Source organism: Ovis aries, chromosome 2 (assembly GCF_016772045.2).
Source record: "Ovis aries strain OAR_USU_Benz2616 breed Rambouillet chromosome 2, ARS-UI_Ramb_v3.0, whole genome shotgun sequence".
In the NCBI taxonomy this organism is placed as follows: domain Eukaryota; kingdom Metazoa; phylum Chordata; class Mammalia; order Artiodactyla; family Bovidae; genus Ovis; species Ovis aries.
The window spans coordinates 158,218,297-158,242,988 of NC_056055.1; the positions used below are offsets into that span (position 1 = coordinate 158,218,297).

At 40.0% G+C, this 24,692-nt stretch overlaps 1 protein-coding gene across 10 annotated transcripts; it reads left to right on the top strand.

The window, feature by feature from the left end:
- Positions 1-1,839: 1,839 nt before the first annotated feature.
- Positions 1,840-22,678, top strand: NMI (N-myc and STAT interactor). Of its 10 annotated transcripts, none has more exons than XM_027964969.3 (9): positions 1,840-2,182; positions 6,633-6,706; positions 10,140-10,229; positions 11,752-11,847; positions 14,334-14,496; positions 17,657-17,763; positions 17,849-18,035; positions 20,952-21,058; positions 21,811-22,678. In XM_027964969.3, exons 2-9 carry the CDS (start codon positions 6,647-6,649, stop codon positions 21,994-21,996), a joined length of 996 nt encoding a protein of 331 aa, XP_027820770.2. In that variant the 5' UTR covers positions 1,840-2,182; positions 6,633-6,646; the 3' UTR covers positions 21,997-22,678. The 10 variants fall into 10 exon arrangements, with proteins under 10 accessions (XP_027820770.2, XP_027820772.2, XP_042099838.1 ...); XM_027964971.3 differs by having other exon boundaries at positions 14,334-14,397; XM_042243904.2 differs by having other exon boundaries at positions 1,840-2,119.
- Positions 22,679-24,692: the final 2,014 nt, after the last annotated feature.

The following is a 24,692-nucleotide window of genomic DNA, read 5'->3' on the forward strand; positions in this document are numbered from 1 at the left end:
AAAGGTAATAGTGGGGAGAAGTTCAGAGTAACTGTTTTAGAGCTTCTATTGTTTTCTCAAACTCCTTCCACTTAAAATAGTCAATATCCAAGGTGCCATATTTTGAGGAATCAAGTCCCCGACCCCATCATTAGTAAAGCATAGTTCAAATTGCCCCACTGGAAACTTTTCAAGATTTAAATAGCTGTTTCTTGAAAAATAAAAAAGACTTTAAAGGTCAAGTTAGTTTGATAAATTCAAAATTAAATAAAGTTAAAAATTTAAATGTATGCTTTAATTTTACCTTGCAATATTTCTCAAAACTCTTGATGTGTGGATGTGCATTGGGAACCTCCCAAGTGTGAATCCAGTGTGCAGCATTTCCTAATCACATGTGCCCATAGAATTCCTTCTTTTTTTTTCACGCCCTGTAGAACAAAATGTAGAGCTTGATTTCATGGTTGAGAATAGAGAAAGACGTTACTGTCATCATGGATTCATTGCCTACATTTGGATCAGCATGTTAAGTTTCCTCATCTGCAAAATGGGGATAATACTTGTTTCATATTGCTGTTGGCAAATCAGAAAAGGTTTATAAAATGCTTAGGTGTTCTCGGTAGATCTTTGCAATTACAACAATTAACAACAATATATCTGGGATCTGACTATTTATCTTCAGAACCTCAGTGTTTTGCAGAGTCCTGAATCTGCTGAGTTGAGTTCAGACTGTTACACATGGCTCAGCTTCAGCTCCCTCCCAATGGCTTCCCTCCTATCTGTTTCCTTTGTCCTTTAACAATATTGGAGTCCATCTTAGATGAGTCCCATTGTGGTCATGGTCCTGTTGCTTACTATCTTCTTGTAAAAAACAAATATAAGGTAAAAGAAGAAATGATGTTTGAACTAAATAATTTCCAGAGTTCATGTTCTCTAAAATTTTAAGGGGTGGGATTTTCCTGGTGGTTCAGGGGTTAGGTCTCGGTGCTTTCACTGCTGTGGTCCCATGTTCAGTTCCTGGTCAGGGAACTAATATCCCACAAGCTTCATGGTGCAGCCAAAAATAAAATAAAAAATAAAATTCTAGGGGAGACCAAAAGTAATTCTCAAGCTGTATCAGGTAGCGTTTTATTGCTCTTTTGACTGGGTTGATGAGCACAAATGTCTATATACCTTTATTTTTTTCAGTTAGGAAGTCCAACGTAAACTAGATTGCCATCAACATTCTTGATATAAAGGACTTTGATTTTGGTTAATCTTTTATCAGATAACATGTCAGTTTTACATATGACTATACAGCACTATCAACTAGAATTTCTGTCTAAAAGTCATTTCATGCATCTGTTCCCTGACCTATTCACAGTAAGTGCAGCTGTGGGGTGGTTCTCTATGTAGGATTCAGAAACACTGCCATTTTTGAAATAAACCAGATGTTTTCCGTTCCAAAGAAAAAGATCACACCTAGTGAAGCGTTTGTTTACAAGCTTCACAATAATACCAGAGAAAAGTTTCAAGGGACATGGATCACAGAAATCAGCTGAACACCACACTTTGCCAATTTCCTGCGAAGTTACAAAAGAAACACACCAAAGCAGACTCCGTGCTGGCTGTGAGGATTTGTAGATTAAGGCTGCAGTGACCAACAGATTACAGTGAGAGTTATTGTCTGAAGAGAGACTGCCACTTTATTTGGTTTCTGCCCATTTTCCCAAAACACGTCCTGGAATACACATCCGAAGGAGTGGTTTTTAAAACATGTCTTAAAATGAGTGTTTATGGAAACTTCAGGAACACTTTGGGAGTAGATTTCCTCCAAACAAAAACAAAACCAACACATTTTAAAAACCGAAAGTGAAAATAGGTATAACTTGTTAGTGACTAATCATTGGGGAACCGGGTTTGGTATTCGACCAGTGACTAGACTGAAGCAAAATCATCCTTGGGTAGTTTTCTTCTTCTGTTATTCTCTCTTTCTTTTTTTAAAAGGAAGTAAACTGTTGATCCGCGGGCCATCCATTTGAAAAAGGCTGAAGGCGCTTCCGGACGAGGGAGCCCCAGCCAGGCCCGGAGGGTTCCAGCGACTACCCGCGCCGCCAGCGAGGTTTCCGGGAACCTGGGCGCGGCGCTCGGCCGGCCGAGGCGCGTGAGTGGGCGACCCCTTCCCGCGCTGCCATTCCTGCTCCTAGTGGGCCCGGCTGGAGAGGCTGTGAGTGGCGACCCTGTGGGCTCCGCGGGGCCGGGGACCTCCGGTGGGGTTGAGGGTTGGTGGGAACGCCTGGCGGAGAGTAGGGTGTCGTTGGCTCTGCGACCCCATTCCCTGCGCCGCCCTCCTGCGCTGCCCGCTGCCGAGGTCGTGGGGGCCACCTAGCTGCCGAGGGGGCGCGGCTGCCCCCTGCCCACGGGGCTTTCTGCCTGCAGCCCCGGCCTCTGACCCCGTCTCCTTTGCTTTGCTTCGTTTAGGAAATTGAAACTTAAAATGGTTTGTGTTTCCCCACTGTTTCTGTAGTGTCTCTGGAGAAAGTTCTTAGGAAAACAGATTCCTTAGGGAGATTTAGTCTCCTGGCAGGCGCAGGGTTTGGCTGTCGTGCCTGATTTTTCAGAACATACAGGGATTTTATTTAAAGAGACATCCAAAACAGAATGTGGTGTTTCCCTATCTATGCGACACGCAAAAGTTAAAAAACAACAGGAAGCAATCCTGTCTGCGCATCTCCACCTCCTTTTCCCCTTCCTTTGCCTCATTTCCTTTGTTTTTGCTGCCTGGCATGCCTATGGGAAGATTTGCCTTAGGGAAGTAGGTGGTGAACAGGTGGAGGTGATTTGTACGGTTTTTTTTTTTTTTTTTTCATTTGCTGCCATAATAAATTACCATGGACTCAGTAAAACCTTAAAAGCTACAAATTTATCTTAAAATTATGTATGGGGGATTTCCCTGGCCGTCCAGTGGTTAGACTTTGTGTTTCCATTGCAGAGGTCATGGGTTTGATCCCTGGTCGAGGAACTAAGGTCCTCCATGCCCTGCAACCTGTCCAGATTACCACACACACACACACACACAAAATTCAGTATAAGTCTGGGTGGCCTTCACTAAGTTAAAATCAAGGTGTTAGCTGCTCTGCCTGCCTTTCTGGAGGTTAATGATGTGAACCTGTTTTCTCGTCTTTTATGCTTCTATCGATTGCTCATCTCCTTTGGCTCAGGAGTGGTGCCATATCTCCATCCTCAAAACCAGCAGCATTGCATCTCTCTGACTATTCTTCCCTTGTCACATCTCACTCTGATTCTGCCCTTCTCCCTTCCTCTTTCACTTTGAAGAAGGACCCTGATGATTACATTGTTCCCCACCAATAATCCAGGAAGAGCTTTATATTTTAAAGTCAGCTGTAAATTAGCAACCTTAATTCAGTCTATAACCTTAGTTCTCCTTTGCAGCATAACCCAACATTTTCACAGATTATGGGGGTTAGGATGTGGACCTCTTTAAAAGGGCCATTATTTTGCCTACCTTTTGAGTGCATAAAAGGAAAGCTATTACTATACATCCCGTTCATCAAGGAGGGAAAGTATCCAGATACTAGATATGCTGTAACAAGTTCTGGGAATATTAAGTAGTAGACCATTTATATGAGTTAAATGTATTATTGAGAGCTTTTATTACAAGCATTAAGAATAGACTTAAAAAAGCAGTTAAAGAATGTTGCAGTTTCTGCTTTCTGGAAATGTAATGAGAACATTTCATAGAACACTGCATGCCCCAGGTGTCCGGGGCTGAGCAAATACCTGAGTCAAGATACCAGGCAGTCCTATAAACATTAAGTGTTTTCAGTATGTGAACTCGTGCTCTGAATGGATACAGGGAAGAGGGAATGTAGGCCCTGGCCTCAAGGTCATGACCATCTTGTCATGGAAAATGACAAAAGTAGCCTAGTAGGCTGCCATCTATGGGGTCGCACAGAGTCGGACATGACTGAAGCGACCTAGCAGCAGCAGCAGCAGCAGACAAATAAAGCTCCCCAAAAGAGGTAATGGGGAAGAGGTAACATCATTTGGGGGAATCATAAAAGACTTCAAGAACTTGGGGGTGGAATTTGGGATGGACATTGAAGAACAGTAGGATTTCATTAAGTGGAAATTAAGGTTGGCAGGGGAGGGAGGATGTGACATTGAGGAACATGAGGGAGAAGAGAAACCCTTAGGTTGTTCAGTGTGGTTAAGGAACTTGGTCCAGGAGTTGTCTAAATAAGACACAGTTCAGTTCAGTTCAGTCACTCCGTAGGGTCCAACTCTTTGCGACCCCATGAATCGCAGCATGCCAGGCCTCCCTGTCCATCACCAACTCCCGGAGTTCACTCAAACTCATGCCCATCAAGTTGGTGATGCCATCCAGCCATCTCCTCCTCTGTCGTCCCCTTCTCCTCCTGCCCCCAATCCCTCCCAGCATCAGAGTCTTTTCCAACGAGTCAACTCTTCGCATGAGGTAGCCAACTAAGACTAGTTGGGGTTAAATTATGTAAGATATGGGATGAATAGCATTGTAAAGACTGCCGTTGTTGATGCAATAAGAACTACTAATATGTATCTTTAAAAATTTTCTTGAACCCTTTCAAACTTACAGAAAAGTTACAAGTAACAACTTTTCTTTTTCCTGAGTTATTTGAGTGCAGGTATCATGACCCATTAACCTGGAAGTCTTGAGTATTTATTTCCTGTAAAAAAAAAAAAAGGTATTCTTTACATAACTACAATACAGTGATCAAGATCAGAAAATTAATATAGGTACATTAATGCCATCTAATCCTTTGATGTAATTTGAATTTTGCCGGTTGTCCCTATTATATAGTGTATAACAAACAGAGCCAAGAATGATGCATGGTGTTTAGTTACGATGTATCTTTAGCCTCAGGTCTGGGACAGTTTCTCAGTCTTTACTTGGCTTTCATGTGCTTAACACTTTTGAATGAAACAGGCCAGTGTGTCTCCTGTTTCCTCATTCTTAGATTCAGCTTGTGCATCTTTGGCAGGAATATCACAGAAGTCTTGCTGTGTTCTTGCTGGGCCTATCATATGTCAGATAATTTTGATGTATCTCATTGTTTACTTTGACTACTTCATTATAGTGGCATCTGCCTGGCTTCTTCACTAAAATTTACTCTTTTCCACTTTGAAATTAATAAGTGTTTTTTTTGGGAAGTATTTCTTTTGTTTGTTTGTTTTTGTTTTGCTTTAAGAAGCTTTCTTCATAGTGACCCCCAAACTGGAAACAACCAAATACCCACCTCCAGGAGAATGGATAAACCAAGTGTGAACTATCCATGTAAGGAATACTACACAGCAATAAAAAGGAATAAGCTACGAATACATGCAATAACGTGAACAAATCTCCAAAACATGTTGAGTTTAAAACTACTACTACTACTACTAAGTCACCTCAGTCGTGTCCGACTCTGTGCGACCCCATAGATGGCAGCCCACCAGGCTCCCCCGTCCCTGGGATTCTCCAGGCAAGAACACTGGAGTGGGTTGCCATTTCCTTCTCCAATGCATGAAAGTGAAAAGTCAAAGTGAAGTCGCTCAGTCGTCTCTGACTCTAAGCCACCCCATGGACTATAGCCCACCAGGCTCCTCTGTCCATGGGATTTTCCAGGCAAGATTACTGGAGTGGGGTGCCATTGCCTTCTCCATTAAAACTCTAGCACATATAAAAGGATACATGCTAAATTATTCTACTTATGTGAAGTTCAAGAACAGGTTGCTCAGTGTAAGGAAACTTTAACACAATTTAAAAATATCATTTCTTGAGTACAAACTGTGTCCCTAGCATTCTTTTAGTACTGTTCCAGTATCGTTCTGGATAAAGTAGGGCATACTTTCGAGAACAAAACAAAAATCACTGCCCTTGTGGTGCTTATATTCTTGAAAATCAGCTTGATATGTTCAATGCAGAAGGGCAAGCTGATAGTTACCCCTACTGAAGTTGTTGATCTCCTTCAGGGCTGATGAGTAACACCTAAGTGGTTGAGATTGCACAGAAATTTGGTTAGCAGTACTTGTATTTTAAGCTACTTAAATGGTCCTTTTTTCACAAAAATATCAATTTATCTATCTGTTTTAGTACTAAGTGGATTTAATTATTGCTGTCATTTATCTCTATGCTTAATCAATTCCCAAATTTTCCCAGTAAGAACCCCCTCAAGCTGGACTCTGTTCTTGTGACATATTCTCATCATTCTTTGAGCACTTCTTGCTTTCTGGCATCATAAGACGCTTGTCTTATACTTTTCCTGTCCCAGTTCTAGAAACGGCCATTTCTCTGAATAGCCTTGGTTCCTAGTAGCTGAGAATGGTATTAGAAACCAAATTCTGGATGCTAAATGTGCTCATTGCTATTGTCTTTGTTTCCAGGCCCCTTTAGCAGACAGAACTGGGAAATATCACACATATGCACACTTATACCTATATTTAAATTTCTGTACTTTCCTATCAATCCATCAGAAATCATGAGATTATACTGATATCTCCAGTTCCATTTTGTAGCATTAATTCTATTTTTTTTCCCTTTCCATATTTACAATCACCTTCTCTGACAATGAAGAACCTGGCTCCTATTGTCCTCCATATATTTACTTACTTGATAAATCATGTTTATGTACCTTTAGCCACTGGGAGCTCCATGTTTGCAGCTTTTGACCACTTTCCTCCAAATCACCTTCCAGACCACCCTCTACCTCTGGTAAGCACACACAAAAAATATTTCCAAACCATATATCTGATGCATGTATATGTACAGTGCTTAGTCATGTCAGACTCTTTACCACCCTTTTGACTGTAACCCTCCAGGCTCCTCCGTGCATGGGATTTTCCAGGCAGGAAAATCCAGTACATTGGAGTGGGCTGCCATTTCCTTCTCCAAGGGTTCTTTTCAATCAGGGATCAAAAGGGTGTCTCCTGTGTCTCCTGCATTGCAGATGGATTCTTCACCTGCTGAGCCACAGGCAAAGCTGCAGTATATCTGATAAGGGGTTAATATCCAAAATATATAAAGAACTCATGAAACTCAATGCTAAAATATCTAATAACTCAATTAAAAACTGGGCAAAATGACTTAAAAAGACATTTCTCCAAAGAAGATATATGAAAGATCAAAAGGAACATGAAAAGATGCTCACCATTACTAATCACTGTTGCTGCTGCTGCTAAGTTGCCTCAGTCGTCTCTGACTCTGTGCGACCCCATAGACGGCAGCCCACCAGGCTCCCTGTCCCTGGGATTCTCCAGGCAAGAACACTGGAGTGGGTTGCCATTTCCTTCTCCAATGCATGAAAGTGAAAAGGGAAAGTGAAGTTGCTCAGTTGTGTCCGACTCTTTGCGACCCCATAGACGGCAGCCCACCAGGCTCCCTGTCCCTGGGATTCTCCAGGCAAGAACACTGGAGTGGGTTGCCATTTCCCTTCTCCAATGTATGAAAGTGAAAAGTGAAAGTAACGTTGCTCAGTCGTGTCCAACTCTTTGCGACCCCATGGACTGCAGCCCACCAGGCTCATCCGTCCATGGGATTTTCCAGGCAAGAGTACTGGAGTGGGGTGCCATTGCCTTCTCCTACTAATCACTAGTGCAGTGTAAATTGAAATCCCAGTGAGATGACATCTTACATCTATTGGAATGGCCATCATCAAAAAGACAAGAGTTAACAAATGCTGACAGGATGTGGAGAGAAGGGAACCCTTGTGCACTCTTGATGTGAATGTAAATTGGTGCATTCACTATGGAAAATAGTTATGGAGAATCCTCAAAAAATTGAAAGTAGAATTACCATATGACCCATTTTTTGGACACTGCGTGGGTTCACACTGAGTAAACTAAGCCATAATTAATTTTTTTGCTAATCTTCTATTATATTTTTAAAGAGGAATACCTGTCTTTTCTGTTTGTTCTATAGGAATAGTGAGAATTTAGTCAGTTGAAATCTTGGAAGATTGTGTTACTAGACACATTATTAATATGCTTCTAAAACAGTAAAAATAGTGGTGGTATTCCTTGTGTCATATTTGATCTGGGACTTCTCCATTTTGGTAAATTCATATGCAGGCAAGAGTTCTTACTCTTCTGATGCCAGTCTGATAAAGCCTATGAGCTTTTCTCAAAAAGTTTTTTAAGTAGTCTAAAACAAAATACAGAGAATTATAAAGGAAACCAATTATATTGAAATACGATTATCAGTGTTATTTAAAAAGCAAATTTTTAATTTAGTAATGTATACCAGTATACTGATACCTTCCCAGGTGGCGCTAGTGGTAAAGAACCTGCCTGCCAGTGCAGGAGACCCAAGAGGCTGGGGTTCAATCCTTAGGTCATGAAGATCTCCTGGAAAAGGGCATGGCAACCCACTCCAGCTTTCTTGCCTGGAGAATCCCATGGATAGAGGAGCCTGTTGGGCTAAAGTCCATGGGGTCGCAGAATCGGACACTGAGCGACTAACACTTTGCTTCACTTTCTACTTTACCAGTATACTACAGTTTATTATAAGGCTGTATTATTATGGTCATGAGTTTAATAGCTGTCATAATTTTGAAGCAGGGTTAAGCACAAGCAATGTTTCAGGCTATCTGGGAGAGTTAAAATATTTTATGAAACTATATGCCATCCTGGAGATGTTTTAAAAATTAATTAATTGATTAATGTTTGGCTGCACTGGGCCTTCATTGCTGTGAGGGCGTTTCTCTAGGTGTGGTGAGGGAGGGCTATGCTTCAGTTGCTGTGCTTGGGCTTCTCACTGTGCTGGATTCTCTCGTTGCCGAGCATGGACCCCAGGGCACAAGGGCTTCAGTAATTGAGGCACATGCCTGGTGACTTTCGTCACAGGTGCTACAAGTACCATGTGACTTGTTGCCTATAATCATATTTGAAGAGAATGCCATTTCAATCAGAGATTTTTAGAAATAAACATGAATTTTGTTTCTCATGTTCTAGTGTATGAACTCAGGGGAAGTTTTGTGAAAACCTCTGTTATCATAGAGGAAAGGTGTTTGGAGATATTTTCACTCCATTACATTCTTGGAGTATAATAAGGAGAATTAAATATTTAAATTAAAGCCTTTGGAAAAAGTCTAGAGGACTGAAATAATAGTCTTTTAAAATGGAGTGTCATATCGTGATTGAGATGAGAACTACAAAGGAATGTTAATTCCTATTATGTTCTATTATGGTATTGAAATGCAAAGGATTTTTAGAACCTTTTAAATATTTATGGATGTGAAAGTTATTTGAAATACAGAATTTGTTTGAATATAGTTCACATGATATTAAAGACTTTGGTGGTAGGGGAAAAGATATAGCAAAGAAGAGATATTTTATCCATAAAAAGGTAAAAGATATTTTTTCTTCTTTGTGTGTATGTACCATTTTTGAAGTGTTTATTCATTTTAATTGGAGGCTAATTACTTTGCAATATTGTGGTGGTTTTTGCCATACATTGACATGAATCAGCCATGGGTATACATGTGTTCCCCATCCTGAACCCCCTCCCACCTCCCTCCCCATCTCTTCCCTCTGGGTCATCCCAGTGCACCAACCCTGAGCACCCTGCCTCATGCATCAAATCTGGACTGGCTATTTATTTCACATATGATAATATATATGTTTCAATGCTATTCTCTCAAATCATCCCACCCTCACCCTCTCCCACAGAGTCCAAAAGTCTGTTCTTTACATCTGTGTCTCTTTTGCTGTCTCACATATAGGGTCATTGTTACCATCTTTCTAAATTCCATATATATGTGTTAATGTACTGTATTGACGTTTTTCTTTCTGACTTACTTCACTCTGTATAATAGGCTCCAGTTTCATCCACCTCATTAAAACTGATTAAAATGCATGCTTTTTAATAGCTGAGTAATATTCCACTGTGTATATGTACCACAGCTTTCTTATCCATTCGTCTGCCGAGGGACATCCAGGTTGCTTCCAAGTGCTGGCTTTTGTAAACAGTGCTGTGATGAACACTGGGGTACACATGTCTCTTTCAATTCTGGTTTCCTCTGTGTGTATGCCCAGCGGTGGGATTGCTGGGTCATATGGCAATTCTCTTTCCAGCTTTTAAAGGCATCTCCACACTGTTCTCCATAGTGGCTGTAGTTTGTGAAGTGTTTATTTTTTATAATTAATAGGGAGTCATGGCAGCTGATGAAGATAACAAAAAACAAGTTCTTAAGGAATGTGAGCAAGCTGAAGAAGTTATGAAAGATAAACAAAACCAGGTAAAAAGGAAAAATTACTGAGTACTATTAAAAATTGACCTATCTATCGGTTTTGCAGTGAGGCATGTTTCATATGTCTTTGTCCAACATTAACTTGCATTTGGGAGAGTATTCGGGTTTTCAGTTTTTTGGTTTTTTTTTTTTTTTTTTTTACTTCTAATATTCAAGACTGACAAGAAGAATCACATTTCTACTCTTTCTCTTACACAACTCACATTAACTGCTTTTTAATTTCCTTTCATTTCTTTGACTTGCACCTAGAAGTTAAGAGCTTTGTTAACAATTATATGATCAGATCCAAGATGGAATGGAGGCTATGCTTTAAACTACCTGAGCTATATTGTGGGAAAAAAATCTGTAATTGCCCCAGACTAACATATGTCCACAATTATGGTGCAAATTCATGTTTTGAGTCACAAATAGCTAGGAATGAGTTGGTAGAGCGCTGAGCTAAGATTCAGAAGACATGGGCCTCAATCCTTGCTCTACTATAAACATTACTGTGACTTTGGTAAGCATGAAAGGTGGTTTCCTTGTTTATGTGATAGAGATAATAATCCTTGGCAGTCGTAGGAAAATAACAGATAATGATGTATCAGTTCAGTTCAGTTCAGTTGCTCAGTCGTGTCCGACTCTTTGCGACCCCATGAATTGCAGCACACCAGGCCTCCCTGTCCAAAACCAACTCCCGGAGTTCACTCAAACTTATGTCCATCAAGTCAGTGATGCCATCTAGCCATCTCATCCTCTGTCGTCCCCTTCTCCTCCTGCCCCCAATCCCTCCCAGCATCAGAGTCTTTTCCAATGAGTCAACTCTTCGCATGAGGTGGCCAAAGTATTGGAGTTTCAGCTTTAGCATCAGTCCTTCCAAAGAACACCCAGGACTGATGTCTTTTAGAATGGACTGGTTGGATCTTCTTGCAGTCCAGGGACTCTAAGAGTCTTCTCCAACACCACAGTTCAAAAGCATCAATTCTTCGGTGCTCAGCTTTCTTCACAGTCCAACTCTCACATCCATACATGACCACTGGAAAAACCATAGCCTTGACTAGATGGACCTTTGTTGGCAAAGTAATGTCTCTGCTTCTGAATATGCTATCTAGGTTGGTCATAACTTTCCTTCCAAGAAGTAAGCGTCTTTTAATTTCATGGCTGAAATCTCAATATGCAATGATTTTGGAGCCCCCGAAATAAAGTCTGACACTGTTTCCACTGTTTCCGCATCTGTTTCCCATGAAGTGATGGGACCAGATGCCATGATCTTAGTTTTCTGAATGTTGAGCTTTTAAGCGCAACTTTTTCACTCTCCTCTTTCACTTTCATCAAGAGGCTTTTAGTTCCTCTTCACTTTCTGATGTATAACATTGTACAAATGTTTATTCGTGTGATCATATTTATTCTGAGACTATCTAATGTCTTTCTTTGCCTTGTTCAGAGAGAGAAATTTTGCTTCTTTAACTCATTTGGAAAAATGAGGTTGGGGCTCTTTAAATTTGGACTGTTATTTTATTTTATTTTTTAGAAATCAGTTAGTGAAATCATAAAGGAAAATATTCAGTTAAAGAAGGAGATCCAAGAACTTGAAGCTGAGTTACAAGAGACCACCAGGACCTCTCAGGTACCCCTTTAATTATTTTTGTATCTCATTTTAACAGATGCTAATTTTTTTTTCAGAAAAAGAAATTTAATGATACAGAAGTCATTTGTAAGACATTATGATCATTCATGTCACCACTGTTTTCCAAACTGAAAACAATCAACTCTCCCTCCATAGTAGAATGAATTTATAAATTGGGGTGTATTCACATAATGGAATACTGCACAGCAATGAAAATGAACAGGCAGTAACTATATACAATAATATGGATGAATTTCATAGACACAATGTTGAGCCAAAAGAGGAAAAAGAGGGCGTACCATATACTTTGACTTAAGTAGAGCACAAAAGCACAGTGTTAGAAGTTAGTATGGTGCTTACTGTTAGAGGCAGGTAGAAACTGGAAGGGAACCCCAGAGGGCTTCTGAGTCGTTGGTCTTGTTCTGATGATTGATCTGGGTGCTGGTCACAGGTGCATGATCCCTCCATAACATTTCATCTTGCTATAAATTATTGTGGGATGCCCTGGTGGCTCAGATGGTAAAGAGTCTGTCCGCAGTGCGGGAGACCTGAGTTCAGTCCCTGGGTCTGCAAGATCCTCTGGAGAAGGAAATGGCAACCTATTCCAGTATTCTTGCCTGGAGAATCCCACGGACGGAGGAGTCTGGTGGGCTACAGCCCATAGGGTCGCGAAGAGTCAGACATGACTGAGCGACTTTATATATTCACTCACTCACTCACACATTTATGCTAATGCATGTTTTAATATTCATTATACATTAATACAACACACACAGCCTCCCAGTGATGGTCATTATCAATCACTTTTGGATCAAAGTCTTGGTCTTCTCGCTAAATTTTTTCATTGCTCTCCTCATCCAAGTAATAATTTAAGTGTGTGTCACAGTTTAAAAAAAAAATTGGAAGAGTATCTTCACCATTTAAATTCTTTCTTAATTTTTCCTTTGTTTGAATTAGACAGCTCTCACTCCTTTTTTCTTCATCAAAATCCAGATTGTTAAAACACTTACTTTAAAGCATTATCACTTTTTATTTCTGAAGTTGGGGGTAGAGTGTTAAATATCAAAAGTGAGGTTTTTTTGTGTTTGTGAGCTTTAGAGAAGTCTCTGTTAAGATCCTGCATAATTTTTAGACCGGAGCTAGAATCACTTAATTCTACAACCCAAATGGGCCTTGGGAATCCAGCCAGCTCAATTGATCCACTTCACAGAGGACTGAAAACTGGGCTCTAGGGACCATGAGTGCATTGCTCCCTGCCATGGTGTACTCAGGACTAGAAGCAGGCATTCCCACTCTCACTGGGGAAAGCTCTTGACCCTTCTGTGTATACTGGATGTTTCTCTGTTATTGGGAAACACTGTCTTTTCACACTGCAGATTGTTTTGAAATCAGACTTATGGTAATCAGAAATTCTACCAAAGTGACATGTCAAATTGTAGAATAAATGTCAGATTAGACCAAATGACTCATTGGCTGTTTCTAATCTCTTCATGATAACACTTTTTCTTGCAACATGTAAAATAACCGTGAGAAATAGAGATGAAAACACCTGACTCATTTGTGCATTTCTGTGTGACTGTACTGTCTGTTCGGGGCTTCCCTGGCAGCTCAGTAGTAAAGAATCTGCCTACCAGTACAGGAGACATGGATTTGGTCCCTGGCTCGGGAAGATCCCCTGGAGAAGGAAATGCAACCTTCTCCAGTATTCTTGCTTGGGAAATCCCATGGGCAGAGGAGTCTGACAGGCTATAGTCCAAGGGGTTACAGAAAGAGTCAGACATCACTTAGAGGCTAAACAACAGAGACCTGTTCATCCTAGTGATTTTCAGCACCAAAGTATAACCACTTAACTTTATCGTCCAGATTTTTTTTTTTTTTAACAAATCTTGCTATTGGTGTCCCTTTACATTTTTATAAACCTAAGTTGTGGGAATGGTTAAAAGTTGATGGACAGGTGTTGAGGAAGGGGGAATTTAAATTTGATAAATTTTAAGGCACTGAACTGAATTTAGGAGTTTCTCTTTGGATGACATTACCTGAGTTTGCTGTCAAAATAGCTGCAGTATGCACCCACGTCTATTTCATACCTCTTTGCAATGAGACCAAAGATACTGTGCAGTGATTCCTTTGTGAAACAGCCTATTATTGGCATAGTTGTTTAGAAGATACTTTTCTGTAGGAATGATGTAGGCTTAAGAACCAAACAACACACAGTATTGACCAGTTTAAACACTGATTGATTAGAAAAAGTTAGAGACTATATACTTACAATTTCATCTGTGAAATAATATTAAAGGATCAGCATTTGACTAGATTACTGAGTATTTTTCTGGGAAGAAGCAATTACTAGTGATATTAAATCAGCGTTCTGTGGGGTTCTGAAGTCAGTGGAGAATGAATTATTGGATGATGAGATCACATTATCATTGGAAGGACTTAAGTTACTTCTTGTGTTGATTTTAATCAAACCTTTCTGTTTGAATTAGATTAATGAGGATATTCCTGAAACAAAGATAAAGTTCACATCTGTGGAGAATCCTGAGAGTGACAGTGAGTTTTCAGATATCTCCTATTCATGTCAAGTGAGCTCAAAAGTCCCTTATGAGCTGCAAAAAGGACAAGCACTTATTACCTTTGAAAAAGAAGAAGGTATGATTAATATTCAAAAACTTGACCATGTTACCTTTAGAAACACGGGGACTTCCAAAGAGTTTTTGTAGATATTTGGCCATTGCTTTAGAATTTTTATAGCATTTCGTCTTATCCTCATAGGGGTGCCCTGAAGTAGATAGGATTATTCCTGTTTTACAGACCAGAAAACAAGACTCTGAGATGTTGAGTGATTTGAACATGATCACTAGCACAGAATGTGAGTGCTCTAGAAATCAAACCCGTGTTGTGATGCCCAATACCAGCATTTTCACACTACTCCCGCTACCTGCCAATGATAATCCTAGTCATAATGTTTCAAAGTAGCAAAGCAGAGAGTTCTGACAGACATGAGCTCATTTTATACTCACGTGACTCTGTAAAAGTAATAAGATAGAGACACTGTTTACATCATTAAGAAACCAGATTCTCAGATGTTTCAGTGATTTACCTAAGTGCACAAGGCATGAGAATGAAAAGAGCTCTGGAGTCAAAGATTTGGCATGGGACCTGATGTTTGCCATGGTGTGGAACCCTCTTGAGAACTGGGGACACCTTAATGAGAATCTGGCTTTGAATGCCAGCTCTGCCTCTTCTTTTTTTAAACAAACCAAAACAGCACTTTCTTTATTTATTGACTGCGTCGGGTCTTGGTTGCATCACTTGGGATCTTTGTTGCGGTGCGTAGGCTTAGTTGCCCCGCGGCATGTGGGATCTTAGTTCCCCAGCAGGGCGTCCAACCCGTGTCCCCTGCAGTTGGAAGGCAGATTCTTAACCACTGGACCACCAGAGAAGTCCCAGTATTTTTATGTATTTGTTTGACTGCACCAGGTCTTGGTTGTGGCATATGGGATCTAGTTTCCTGACCGGAACCGACCCTGGGCTCCCTGCATTGGGAACAAAGAGCTGTAGCCACTGGACCACCAGGAAAGTCCCCAGCTTTGCCTCTTTACAGAAGTGTAGTTTGGGTTGGGTTCTTTATAAATCTCAAGTTTTTATGGCAGGCCTTGTAACAATGCCTACCTCATGGGGTTGCTTTGAATACTAAATGAGAAGCGTTGAAAAAATACTTAGCACAGTATCTGATACATAATAAACACTTAATAAATGTTAGTTGTCATTATTGCTCCATGCTAGAAATTTTTTAACTAAGGAAACAAAAGCTTGCTTGCATAAGGTCCATATAGGTAACAAACAGCCGAGCTGAGAGCCAAACCCCAAGTACCCTTGTACTTTCTACTGGACCGTTATTCCGCTGAGCAGGCCACCATCTGGGCCTCTGTTCTCAGATTTGTCAAGTGATGAGTGGGATCAGATATTCACAAGCCCTTCCAGTGCTCAGGTGCTGGGAGTCTATGATTATAACTCATGTCTCCTGATGCCTGTTTAGTTACTATAGCCTGAAAATAAATAGAAAGGCATTCTGGCAGGTCACTATATACGCACACTCTTTGTCCACCCTGGCTCCACCCCTGTAGCTGCGGATGGAGGGTGAGGTCAAGAGCCCTGTTGGCCATTGGTGGTGGTCACTGGGATATAACTGAAAGATGGAAGTGAGGCTTTGGGAAGTTGGGATCCCGCACAGAAATCACCTGGGGCTGCTGAGAATAAGATTCTCTTCAGAGACAGCTGTGTCACTGCTCCCACCCTTGGCGTGACTCTGACGTCCTGCTCCTCTGGGACTGCTTTGGGTTCCTACACAAACCAATGGGAGTTGGCTTTTGACAGTCAGAGTCACAAGGGTTGAAATACAAGTAGTGCCTCTCAACTGCGTCAGATCACCAGATGTTGGAGGTTTGGGGGGCGAGGGAGAGGTGGGGATGGGGAGGGAAAGGTCATCATCTAAGTATTACTTATAGTTGGCCTCCTCTGCTATTGTTGCCTGTTGTCATTAACAACAACAGAAACGCTATAATTCAAGTTACAGAGTCATATCATGGTACGAGGCATCTGAATTCCCACATGACAACGCCCTGTTTCTCTCTTTCTCTGGCTGTGGTGTGTTGTCTGGTTGTCATAAACACATGTGAGGTTTACAAGCCCAGGACTGGGCATCTTTTGTCTTCATGACGTATTAGAATAAAAGCTCCAATATCAACAAGTAAAGTGTTATGAACTCTCATGTCACACAGTTTAAAAAAACACATACCCACATTCATTTTAAACTGACATATAGTTGCTGTTGGATTGCTAATGATTTTTGGCAAAATTGTACTACAGAGCCTCTCCTATTTGCATGGATAAATTAGATTTGATAGTTTTGTGGTCAGTATACCAAGGCTATTGACTTTTTAATGAATGATCTCAAGAGCATTTTAGTAAAAGTAGAATTCTTTGTTAAATATGACCCGCCTTCCAAAAAAAAATGAGACTCACTCTTTGATATTTAAGTCTATGTGGTCTTTAATATGTAATCTTTGGGAAAGACAGAGATAAGAACAAATATTTATTTCTATGGTGCTTGTAACATATTAAGAAGAAGTGAGAAATGATGAAAAGATTAATTGTCAGAATTAATCTGACCTACAAAAGTCTTCCCAGCTTACTCAACCTGGAAGAAATTTCTGGCTGTGCTTTAATGTACTGAGGGAATTCGCTGATAATTCTGTCAACAGTGGAAAGGAGGGGTGTGGACTGTACTGAATTTCTAAAGGATCATCAGGCTTATCTCTTAAACTTGAGGATTTCTACGTTGTAAATTTATGCTGATGTATTTTGGCATTAATATATCCTAGTATGGTGGCAACACCATTATTATTTAGAAATCCTAAGAAAAATGTAAAAATAAGATCCCTGAAAATTAAAGAAAATTTGGAGACTTCCCTGGTAGTCCTGTGGTTAAGAACCTGCCTGCCAATGCAGGGGACGCAGCTTTGATCCCTAGTCTGGAAACTGAGATCCCCACATGCCTTGGGGCAAATAAGCTGGCGCACCGCAGCCACCGAGCCCACTCTCTAGAGCCAACGTACCACAACTAGAGCGGAAGCCCCACTCACCGCAACTCAGCATCACCAAAAATAAACACCACCAAAAAAACACTTTTTTAAAATAAAAAAAATTAAAGGAAAGCTCAACTACCCAGGATTATTTTTTTGTTAAGCCAAACATGTAAAAATGTATTGAAATATTGGAAATTAATACTTCCCGAATTATTTTTCAGTTGCCCAAAATGTGATCAAAATGGCACGCCATCTTGTGCAGGTACAGAATGAAAATGTGATGCTCATGGCCAACCCAGTTCCATTAAATTCAGGAGTCAGATTCCAGGTAACATGGTGATCACAGCTTTTTAGAATGCTATTAAGCACGGATACTTCTTATCCATATTCCTGAACATGAAACAATTTCCCAGGTTTATGTAGGAGTGTCTAAAATGAAAATCAGCGTTACTGACATTCCTGATGAACTGCCAGAAAGTCAGATGAGAGACAAGCTAGAACTGAGTTTCTCTAAGTCTCGCAACGGAGGCGGAGAAGTGGAGTGCGTGGAGTATGACAAGCAGACCGGGAGCGCCCTCATCACCTTTGTGGAAAGTGGAGGTATTCCAGCATTGAGAGAGTTAAACAGTGCTCTAGCGTTTAAATTATGCTCTGCCAGGTCTGAAAATATTTCTTTTTCTACTTCTTTTCTTTGGAATTTATTAGGCAGCATAATAACAGGGATGTTTTTAACCTTATAAAATGGTAGTGTCCTGAAAATGATTTTCCTGAATACTGTTAAGAATAAGGTTAGAAATAACAAGTCCCCCCGTGTTAGTACCTTCCTATCGCCTGCCAGGCATGGAGCTGGGTGTTTCATATATATGTCTCCTCTGATCCATAGCACAGCTCTAAATGTAGGTGTTACATTCATTTTAATGATGAGGCAGCTAAGACATATGCAAGATAAGTAGTTTATCCAAGATCACACAGTGGGTGTGTGGCAGAGAAATTTTGCGACTCCATGGACTATAGCCTGCCAGGCTTCTCTGTCCATGGAATTCTCCAGGCCAGAATACTGGGGTGGTTAGCCTTTCCCTTCTCCAGGGGATCTTCCCGACCCAGGGATTGAACCCCGGTCTCCCGCATTGCAGGCAGATTCTTTACCAGCTGAGCCACAAGGGAAGTCCTACATATATATATATATAGCTTTTCCAGCTGAGCCACTAGGGAAGCTTGTTTTATATATATATATCTATATCTTTCTCTCTCTCTATATATGTAGATTCTTTACCAGCTGAGCCACTAGGGAAGCTTGTTTTATGTATGTATATATATATATATATATATATATATATATATGTATGTATGTAGATTCTTTACCAGCTGAGCCACTAGGGAAGCTTGTTTTATATATATATATATGTAAGACTTCCCCAGCTGAGCCACTAGGGAAGCTATATATATATATGTAGGACTTCCCTTGTGGCTCAGCTGGTAAAGAATCTGCCTGCAATGTGGGAGACCGGGGTTCAATCCCTGGGTCGGGGAGATCCCCTGGAGAAGGGAAAGGCTGACCACCCCAGTATTCTGGCCTGGAGAATTCCATGGACTGTAGAGTCCATGGGGTCACAAAGAGCTGGACACGACTGAGTGACTTTCACTTTCACACATATGTATCTATATGTATGTATATATATAAAACTGTCTCTTCCATCGCACTTTTTACCATTGACAAGGGCCTCTTAGATGGAGGGAATCGTTTTCAGGAAGAAAAAGGGGGAGAGCTGTTCCCTTTTTCCGTAGAAACGGACTTTTAAAATAATCTTAGGGAGGTTTACATTATTATCATTAAAAATAAAAGGTTCTCCAGCTGCTTCTGTTAGTATGTGCAAGTGACTTTCTTTTTTATTAATTCCTTTTTAGTTGGAGGATAATTGCTTTATAGCATTGTGATGGCTTCTGCCAAACAACAGTGTGAACCAGCCATAAGTGTACATGTGTCCCCTCCCATTTGAGCCTCCCGTCAATCCCCTGCCCACCCTCCCCAGGCTGTCACAGAGCTCCACGCTGAGCTCCCGGTGTTAAACAGCGGCTTCCCACTAGCTCTCTGTTTTACATATCTGTTTTATTTTCAGGGCTGCTGTCTCAATTCCTCCCACCCTCTCCTTCCCCCACTGTGTCCAAAGTCAACTAATTTTCAATAAAAAAAAAGTCTCTTGCTCTGGTTAGTTCTTAGGGCTTCTCCTGAGTTTATTACATATGATAGAAATCCAGCCATACAATTAAAAGCCATTGCCTGATTAGATTTTTTCATAATAAAAAAATACATGCTTTTTAAAGAAAATTGAAATAATAAAGAATATTAATTTAATAAAAACTGAGACATTTCCTTAAATTTCCAAACTCCCTTTGTCCTGTTATGTAGTTATGGTTAGGTGAATGTTTTTCAAAATCCTTCTGGAATTGCTAGATAATATGGTAATTCTATATTGAATGTTTGAGGAACCGCCATACTGCTTTCCACAGTGACTGCACCATTGCGTCCCTACTAGCAGTGTATCAGGGCACCAGTTCCTCCACGTTCTCGCCAGCAAGGGTCTGCACTGTTAATTGCTGTACCACATTGCTGATTGAAGGTGGACTGGTGAGAGGAGAAAAGAAGGGATCAGATATTCTTAAGAACTGTTTCTGTTAAGCTTTATGCAATCTTGACACATTAGCTGTTTCCCCTCTAGGAGAAAAATGCTTCTAAAAATAATTCTGATTATTTTTTATGTTGGAGAAAACCAATGAATTCTTTTTTTTATTTGCATTCATGTTTTCTGGATGACATTCAGCACCCTTCCACCTTTGATTAACATCATTACAGAGGTTTATTGAATGTCATGTATCAGTTACAGTAATTTTATATATATCATAGTAATGTAATTTTCTATAAATCTCTCACATAAAGATAGAGAGAGAGAGTATTCTAATCATATTTTTCATGTATACTTCTTGAAAGATTGGGAAATACTGGGTTTTGTTAGGGTGGCTGGGTTACTTTTTGCAGGTGTTATCCCATTTTATGTAGCTCAACGTGGGTCTATCCGAGGCCTTTGTAGCACATTGTCCATTGACTGACTAATAGTGTAAGACAGATGGAGCTGAGTCTGTTTATCATTTAGTCTTATGTTTTTCAAAACTATGTACTGTGAATTGTTTAAAAGCGACTTTCAGTTCAGTTTAGTTGCTCAGTCGTGTCCGACTCTTTGTGACCCTATGAGTCCTAGCATGCCAGGCCTCCCTGTCCATCACCAACTCCCGGAGTTCACCCAAACTCATGTCCATCGAGTCGGTGATGCCATCCAGCCATCTCATCCTCTGCTGTCCCCTTCTCCTCCTGCCAGAGTTTCTTAAAAATTAATCACTCAAGTTACTGTTTACTTTGACATTCTATTTGAAGGAAGTTTTATCTTTGGTTAAAAATGTTTATGATAAAGAAGAAAATGTCTATAATAAAGAAGAAAATAATTTTTAAAAATTTATTTTTAGTTGCTGACAGGATTTTGAAAATGAAAGACTATCCTCTTTATATAAATCAAAACTGCTATAGAGTTACGGTTTCTCCATACACAGAAACACACTTGAAAAAGTTTCAGGTAAAGTCATCTCTTTTCTTTCATTTTGGAAGCTAATTGCTTGACTCCCCACCCCCACAAAAATAAAAAGTTATGATTCTGTTTTCATTTGAATCTTATTAATGAGGAATATCAAAATAGTCTCTTCATATCTGCTTGGTACAGAATGAATTTTTCTGTTTTAAGAATACTTTTTAATGTAAAACTGTACCTTATTTAATTGACTGTGGCACAATATTTTTATATGTGGAGACATAACTACATTTTTCTCATATATCTACTATCATTGAGCATTTAAAATGGTTTTCCCTTCTTATTTTTTCTGAATTCATTATCTTTACTCCAAACCTGCTGCTTTTTTCTGTCCCTAAAAGAAAGATCATCTTTTCTGTTCCTAAAAGGTCATCATGATCTGCCTAGCCTACCATCCTGAAGACTGGAACTCAAGCCTAACTCTTGGTTTAGCTTCACCTCCAACATCCATTTCATCACGCAGTTTTTCCACTTCCACTTCTCACTGCTTCTCTAACTGATCTCTCTGTCCATAGAGTTGCCTTCCTTTCCTCCACTTGCCACAGTTCTGCTAGAGTTATCTTTCTGAAACTCACGTCGAACTCTGATAGTCTCTTCCTTGAAAAATCTTCCTGAGGCCCCTTGTCTCTCTTAGGATAATGTCCAAAATATTGAGCAGAGCTTATAAAATGTAAAGTTTTGCAATTCAGAGTTCTTAGAAAATTGCTGTTTATCTTTTATTTTTCTATTTTCCTCCTTAGGTATTTTCAGGCGTATCTAAGAGGACAGTGCTTCTGACAGGATTGAAAGACCTTCAGATGACAGATGAAGAAACTGTAGAGGATTTCATTAGCATTCACTTTCAGCGGGAGAAGAATGGAGGTGGAGAAGTCGAGGTGGTCAAATGTTCCCTCGGGCAACCTCACACAGCATACTTTGAAGAATAGGCTCATGGAATCCTATGAAAATTGGAGCTTCTGAACCCAACTTCCTGTCAGTGCTTGACAAAAATGATTGTCCCCTTCCTTAAAAAAAAATGAAACATGTAATTCTTTAGTATTTGTTTGTCCTTAGATACAAAATATATTTCTGTGATTTATAAATTCTTTGTTTCCAACTGTGCTGCATGTTTACAAATGCAGTAACTGTATTAAAACAGTTTTTTTCATAAATTTTGTGGCTGGATGCCGTGTCTGTTGAAAAGAACCACAAGTCATCCAGTTGTCCGCCTGCCGTGTGGGCTCCTTCGGTCATAGTCTCGTGGGGTCCAGTCTGTTTTGTCTCTAGGCCCACCAACATGCAGACTTGACTCTTAACATTTCCCTAGAGAAATGTTGCATTTAGCAGTTTGTAATTTCTGTAGACTTTACTGACTTCTCAAGGAACTTCAAGAGCAATGCTTTTCCACTTGGCCCAGCATTTCATCCCATAGCCCCAAAGTCTTTCTCAGAGCTGAGTGTGGTCTTTCTCTTGAACTTTCACCCAGAATGCCGAGTGTCCCCTGATTCCTTTCAAGACATCTCCCCTCCAAATTGAACTTGTAAACACTGGAATGTTCTTTTACACTTATAATGTAAGGAGTTGGTTTAACGGATTGAAAAACCTTGGAATAAAGAGATTAAGTGTAAAGCTAGTGACTCATCATACATCTTGGGAGATGCTGGGAGTGAATGTCTGCGCCATACCTACCAGTTAGGGGCTTAAAATTTAGCTGGAGAGAGACTGAGTTTATTACCATCACGCTGTTTTTAATCTGCAGAAATTAAATGGGAAAATTCAAGGTTCCTATCGAAGAAGGTAAAATTCGCTTTGGTAAAGAATATTTGGACAGTTTTAATCCTAATGTTTCGTGAAGAGCCAACAGCAGAATTAAATTCATATTAAAATGATGGCAGAAATGACATGCTTTTAGAAAAGATTATAAACCTATCCAATGCTGCCTGCCATCTAAAATAAAGGGAAAACTAAAGAAAAAAAAATATTGGTTTTGCTTCTGATATTTTATTTTTAGGTTTTAAAGTTGTTATTTTGTGTGTGCTCAGTCATGTTTGACTTTTTTGTGACCCTATGAACTGTAGTCTGCCGGGCTCCTCTGACCATGGAATTTTCTAGGCAAGAATACTGCAGTGGGTTGCCATTTCCTCCACCAGGGGATCTTCCCAAGGATCGAACCAGCATCTCCTGCATCGCTGGTGGATCCCTTACCGCTGAGCCACTGGGGAAAGCCTTAAAGGTGTTATAGTAGCATCAGAAATATTCATTACTCTTATATTTCTCTTCGGAATAAGAAATGGTACCTAAAAACTGGGCAGTTTATGATAAATCTTTGTGTTCACCATTTTAGGGGAAAAAAGATCTCTCATTTTGTCAGTTGTTCTTTGGAAGTAGTAAGATTAGTTCAAGCTTCCCAAAATATTAAGACGAAGAATTTAAAGAACCTCATTTAATTTTGATTGACACAGTCTCATAGCACAGAGGGGGTCATTTTGAATCTATAGCAGACTGCCAGTCAGAAATAAATTTTTCCTAACATTTACAACAAAGTTGGACACTGTCACTTTTGTTCCTCTGGGGGCCTTCCTCAGGCAGTACAATGGATAATTTCATTTCATTTTGAATTGTCACAATGGTTTTGATATGTTACTTATTCTAGAAAATTATACTTTTCCTTTGGGTTCTTTCACCATTTCACCTAGTGTGATGTGACTGAAACTCAGAAGTCAAGCATTGACGTTCCTGCTTATTTCCAGAGTTTTAGAGATTTTACAAGAGGAAGGTTTTCTTTAAAAATTTACCAAAAAATACTGTATTGACTATTTAATATATTGCATATAATGTTAAGAACCCTTCAATCGTGCATCCAGGGTGAGCTAGCACCACTTATTAATGTGTGAAAAGATTTTGTCAGTATATGTCAGGAAAAGACAGATATGTGAAGTCACATGTGCATTTTGCTGTTTGTAGACTTATCAGTCAGGAGAGGCTAGGTCACACTCAGATAACACAACCTTCCAAGTCTTAGAGACCTAGCAGAATAAAAGTATAATTCTCACTAGGCTAAATATCCAGCAGAGATTGGTAAGGGACTCTGTCCTGATCACTTCAGGCCCCATCTTGAGGCATGCTTCCAGAATCATCAAGGTGGGGAAACCGAAGTCTGGAAAGTCTTGCACCAGAAATTAAATGCTGTGACTGGAAAGTGACCTGTGTTATTTCCTCTCATATCTCACTGACCAGGAAGTCACATGGCCTCACTGAAACATAAGGGGACTTGAAAATTCTGTCTTATAAAAATGAGAAGAACCGGATATAGCTGAGCCCAGAATACTAATAAGGGTAGTCTGTGCTGTCCTACTGGTTATCAATATTTGGATCACTCCTCTTCATGCACAAAATACACTCACCCCATCTCCAAGGTAAAAAATCCTCAAAAAAAAAAAAAAACACCTCAAATTTCACCCAATCATAACATCAAACTCAAGGTGCAAAAACTCTCGATGATATGTGGAAATTTCTATATCCCCCCCTCCCACAGACAGTAGTAGGACCAGAATAAGATAACTGCTCTCTTGCATTTGGAAAAGGAAAGAATGGGAGGCACAAAGCCATCTCTGGGCCAGAGCCATTGTGAAATCCTATGGAG

Coding starts and splice junctions, on each gene's coding strand:
- NMI (XM_042243903.1), top strand. CDS start 5,263: ATGGATAAACCAAGTGTGAACTATCCAT. Junction 6,707..10,139: donor CAGACCACCCTCTACCTCTG/GTAAGCACACAC, acceptor TATAATTAATAG/GGAGTCATGGCAGCTGATGA. Junction 11,848..14,333: donor AGACCACCAGGACCTCTCAG/GTACCCCTTTAA, acceptor TGTTTGAATTAG/ATTAATGAGGATATTCCTGA.